The sequence below is a fragment of the Lathyrus oleraceus genome, chromosome 5, assembly GCF_024323335.1.
Source record: "Lathyrus oleraceus cultivar Zhongwan6 chromosome 5, CAAS_Psat_ZW6_1.0, whole genome shotgun sequence".
Taxonomy (NCBI): domain Eukaryota; kingdom Viridiplantae; phylum Streptophyta; class Magnoliopsida; order Fabales; family Fabaceae; genus Lathyrus; species Lathyrus oleraceus.
In genome coordinates, this window is record NC_066583.1 from 225,820,762 (window position 1) to 225,826,252 (window position 5,491).

At 28.4% G+C, this 5,491-nt stretch overlaps 1 protein-coding gene across 1 annotated transcript; it reads right to left on the reverse strand.

The window, feature by feature from the left end:
• Positions 1-904: 904 nt before the first annotated feature.
• LOC127087959 (F-box protein At5g49610-like) lies at positions 905-2,276 on the reverse strand. The gene has a single exon (XM_051028871.1). It carries the CDS (start codon positions 2,198-2,200, stop codon positions 1,034-1,036), a length of 1,167 nt encoding a protein of 388 aa, XP_050884828.1. The 5' UTR covers positions 2,201-2,276; the 3' UTR covers positions 905-1,033.
• Positions 2,277-5,491: the final 3,215 nt, after the last annotated feature.

The following is a 5,491-nucleotide window of genomic DNA, read 5'->3' on the forward strand; positions in this document are numbered from 1 at the left end:
TAGACTTTTATCAATTTCATCACAAGAGCAGTTGGCAGATTTTCTCACAAAGGCTTTGCCCCTCCAAATTTCAACTCATTTATATCCAAACTTGGCATGATAGACATCTATAATGCTTCAGCTTGAGGGAGGATATTGAGCTAATAAAATATATGCACATCTTATGCCTAAAAGTGTGCATCGGTTGCTGTTATTATATATAAAATTATGCATTTACTTTACTATTAATTATTTTGCTGTTATCAATAGCTAAAAAAATAATTGAATTCAATTATTGGAAACCTAATTGGTTAACGATTTGTCTTGTCACATTATTTAAGAAGAGCTTAGCAAAAGTCTTGGCTGGTAGATTGAAGAGGTTCATTGGTAAGATTATTTCCGCCGAGTAGCTTTTGTGTCGTGAAGAAGTATTTTTTATGGGGTTTTGAAGGTTTATGATATTTTAGATTTTGCTAAAAGATCAAAGAAGGATTGCATTGTTATGAAAATAGATTTTGAAATTGCTTAGGATTGTGTGAGTTGGAGTTAGCCGAGGTATCTATCAATATCTATTTGATAGGTTGATGTTTGAGGAGGAATGGGAAAATTGGATGCAGGAAAAGAATTCTATTTGGGCAGCAATCATAAATCTAGGTATCATAATCCCGATTTATCTATGATGAGTAATGGAGGCTTATAGGGTAGGAAAGGTGATTCTATAATTCTGCTTTGAACAAAGATTCGTTTGCAGACAATATTAATTGCGTTTTGGTCTAACAAATGGGCATGGAACCAAATTATCAAAGAGGCATGGAAATATTTAGGTGTGGAATATTAGCAGCAGATAGGACGAAACATAAATATTTGTTACTAGGTTCACTTATAGATTCTCTATTAGCGATGCTTCTAAAATTAATAACTATAATAAATTCAAACACAGTAGCTATATATAATTTATTCAAAATTAATAACTAAAGCCTTGAATAATATCAAATATAAATATTACAATTTCTCAAAACTCTAAGAATCTATTAAACTTGGCAGCTTACATCTCCTAGCAAGGCATTGTTTGAACATTAGTCCCACATGGACGAAGAGTGTTTGAGTAGGACATAAAGTAAGGATTAGATCCACAACTGTGTGAGCCTATTTCTTCCGCCATCATAAATGTTTCTCCATCTAAACCACAACTGTAAATTTTTTGTTCCGTAGAAAAAACCAAATCCTTGCCATTCATGATAGTAAATCCGGTAACATGAGCATCTTTCTCTTTTAACCCCAATGCATTCACTCTCACCTTCAAAATCTTTTGCCATAAACATGACTTGTAATCTTTTAAAAACCAAATAGTGAAAACAGACCTTGTTGATTTCACTAAGCAAATAGAACGGTTGGAACTTGTCACTTTGCCCCAATTAAATATGCCCATGTTACACTCCGCGTGAAAACCTTTTATAGCTTCCCTTGGCAACTTAATAATAGTTGAAGTTCCTTTCACAAAATCATAAGCCATTATGTATGGCTTATAAAAAGGACTAAATCTAGTAAAGTAATTAGAGCAATCTGAAATGAAATGAAGTGCTCCATTGTGAAACACCGACATCTCAAATTTCATATTTCTACCACCACATAAAAAGTTGTTTTCCATGGTTCTCCACACACCTTCTTTTCCATGATAAATATTGCATACATAACTATTTGGCGACCAATCCAGTGTGTTTTCAAAAAGAAATATCAAGTAATCATCTGAAGAGTCATCCGAGCAATTTAACATGAGATTTATGTTAGAAAACCTGTGATTTTTTCTAAGTGACTCCGGACTAGGAATAGAAAAGAAAGACTTTGTAATTGGATTGCAAATAAACAATTCAACAGGATCATCATTAATAGTATAACAAAGAAGCAAACCATTACTAGAAGCTACAACAATAGCTGAATTAGATAGAAATGTCAGAATATTGTTAGGAACACAAGAAAATTGTTGCTCTTTAGGTAAATGGTGCAACTCGATCCTTTTTTGATACCTTTGACTTATTTGATCATGTTGGAGGAAGAAACATGTATCACTCTTCACTAACATATTACAAAACTGTTTTGTTTTGAAATGAGATTCTTCTTGAAATTTGGAGAATGAACTACAAGTTAACTTAAATTTAAAAATGGTTTTTGCAGGTAACCAAGAAAATATCTCATAAGCAATGTCTTCTTGAGACACTTCCATTTTAAATAAGAATGCAAAAATTGAAGGATGAAAAATTGATGAAGATTAGAAAAATAGAAAAAGTAACATAGGACAAACAAACAAATGCAAGATGTGTATGATAGTAAGAGTTGTGTTAATTGACATATATATAATAGTGCTACTGAAAATACAGATATTAAGAGAGGTATGAGTGTCTTGGGGCCAAAGATTTGGTTGTTTATATTCAAAAGTATTAATGGCAACAAACTTGGAAAGTAAGTAAATTAAATTAAATAGCTTTTAATTCTTCTGATTTATTGATTGAATAATTTTCTTGATTTGTTGAAAAACGTGTGTTAGGGTGATGAATATGATATGTGATTGATTTACTTAATATATGTTAATCATATTTCATTTTATATAATGATAGGAATTAGATTTGTATGTTAATAATGTATTTTTTTCTATATTTATATTCAATTAAGATTAAAGTGACAACGTCACATGTATCCTTTTTCTTATAAGAATATAATTGAATTTATATATGTTATTGTTAAATGTTTATTGAAAAATAATTATAAAAAGAAATGTAATATACTAACTGTAAATAGAAAAAAGTTAATAAAATATTATAAGTAGAAATATAAAATTTATTGTTGGTTGAAGACTTACATTACTAATTGATTAAATATTTTTTCATAATTAAATTCTATTTGGAATAGGTTAAATACATTTCTTTATCAACTAGATATCATCTATGTTTGATTAAAATTTAAAATACAACTGATGTTAAAATTCTTCTTCAAATTTTTTAATACTTTTGAATATATAAAGCTAAATTTAAATTCATAGTTTCTAATCCAGGTAGAGATGTGAACTATTTTTATGAAAACACTCTTGAATGTATAATAAATGCATAAAGAAAAAAATCATCAAATTCAAATTATTAAAATTATAATGCCAAATAAAATCCCTTACAATATTGCTAAATTTGAGTTCTTTATAATCTATATTTTCAATATCAATTTATTTATATTTACATTTTATTTTTGTCTACGGTAATATTCAATTATTCTTAAAAATTTGTTACTTTTGAAATTGTCATTAAAAAAAAGATTAGATAAAAAGAAATATTCAGTTAAGAGATTCTTTTAGAATATAAATCTTGAATCAATTTTTTTATGCACTTGCAATCCATCACATAAATCTTTAGCAAAGTAAATAAACTCTCACCAACCACGTATTAAATAATCTAAATTTTTTCTTCTCTTGTAATCTATCACATTGATACTTTTACTTTGTAAAATCTCATGACGCTCCGATTAAACATAGAGGGTTTCACAATAATATTTGAGTTTCTTGTGGATTCACTACTATCAAACTTTAATATTCATAATGTTTTTATAATGAAGATTTTAGGTTTCACGGGGATCACTAGTGACAATATCTTGAGCATTGATACTCATTAATGGACAACAAAGATTTGTTTAAGGATGGTGAAGAAACTAACATTACTACGAAAAACACATATAATGATGGTTGTGAAACACAGTTAATGACAGTTGAACGTCTGTTGTTAGGTAGCGTGTGATTGTATGCATGGTGGTTTCCACAACGGGTGTGTGACCATGGTTATAAGCTAGGTAAGGCACTACCTATCATAACGGTTAAATTAAACAACGGTTGTGATATATATATATATATATATATATATATATATATATATATATATATATATATATATATATATATATATATATATATATATATATATATATATATATATATATATATATATATATATATATATATATATATATATGTAGGTCATGTGTTCGAAACCCAGCAGCAGCAACATATTTATTTGAAATATAATTAACATTTTGCCACAGTTATAGAAGATAATCGTGGTGAAAAGTACCTGAGGTTATTATAAAATATGTAAATCGCTTGTTTTTCCTAACACCTCACTAAACATATACAACCATTAAAATTGATGTAGAAGATAGTAATTTGAAAATTTTAATTATTCTTGAAAAACTTAAACGAACCACTGTTTTTCAAATTGCGTTCATACCGTAATTCATCTCTTGCTTCTTAACACGTAGTATTTGATTCAATGTCCCAATTTCTTCAAAGCAACAGTTCATTCCTATTTTATTTTTCAAAGCATCGATATGTTGACTAATTTATGATCATTATCACCGCTATCATCATTATTATTTTAATCAATAATGAAGATTATTATGATGACAATGGTGAAGATGATCCAATTTCTCAACAAATTTGATGTTTTGCAATATAAATTAATAGGGAACGAATCATTGCTTTGAAGAACCTGGGGCAATAAACCAATTTTTACGTGTTAAAGAGCGACATAGATGAATTACGAGATGAATGCAATTTGAAAAATATGTTTGATCTAAGTTGCATTTCAAATATAACTTAATTTTTGAATTATTATTTTCTAAATCACTTTAAATGAATACATGTTCAATGAAGGATGAGTGAACCAAACCATCTATATACCTTATAATAAACTCAACAACAACATACATCAATAAAATGACAAAAACATACCTTTTATTGAAAAGATTCGTGAAATGATATGAAGTTGATCTACTTTCTGTTGCCATGAAGAAAAAGTACAAGGCGAATGAAGCTTCCAAAATTTCTTATTACTTCTTGTATTGTTTCTCCATAGAAAAACAAACCATTTATGAACTACACCCATAATATGAATTCTCTTGAACCAAATTTCAAAATATAAACAACTTTCAGAATGTTAATCTGTTTTGAAAATATAAACTAGATTTAACATTGTAACATAACAAGCAATAACAACCAGCAATATATTGTTAACCCAAATACCAGTACATTATAACATAAATAAGCAGTACACTGTAACATAACAAGCAACAACAACCACAACATAACTAGTATTAACATTGTAACATAACAACCAACAACAACCAGCAATACATTGTTAACATGACATGCAACAACAACAACAACCAATAAAATATCATGTAAAACGTAACAAAGACCTTTAATCTTCATACCTAGTTGAATTCGTGGAGCTCTCAAGGTCTTCATTTTATTCATAATCAGTTACATCCAGATTTATTAGGTCAGTCATTATAGCTTATACCTTCTTCATCTTTTTAGTGTTAAGATTCTTGAAAATAATCTTCTTTTGTTCCATCAGACGGCTTAACAACTGTAATGGGATCCCTAACAAATTCAGCTTCTTTGGCTTTGTTAAATCATAACTCCACCATATCAATAACCTCATTTGTAACCTAAATCTCGTGGATAAGTTTGTTGCTC

Excerpts from the sequence above, each read along its gene's own strand:
- LOC127087959 (XM_051028871.1), bottom strand. The coding sequence starts at position 2,200 with ATGGAAGTGTCTCAAGAAGACATTGCTTATGAGATATTTTCTTGGTTA.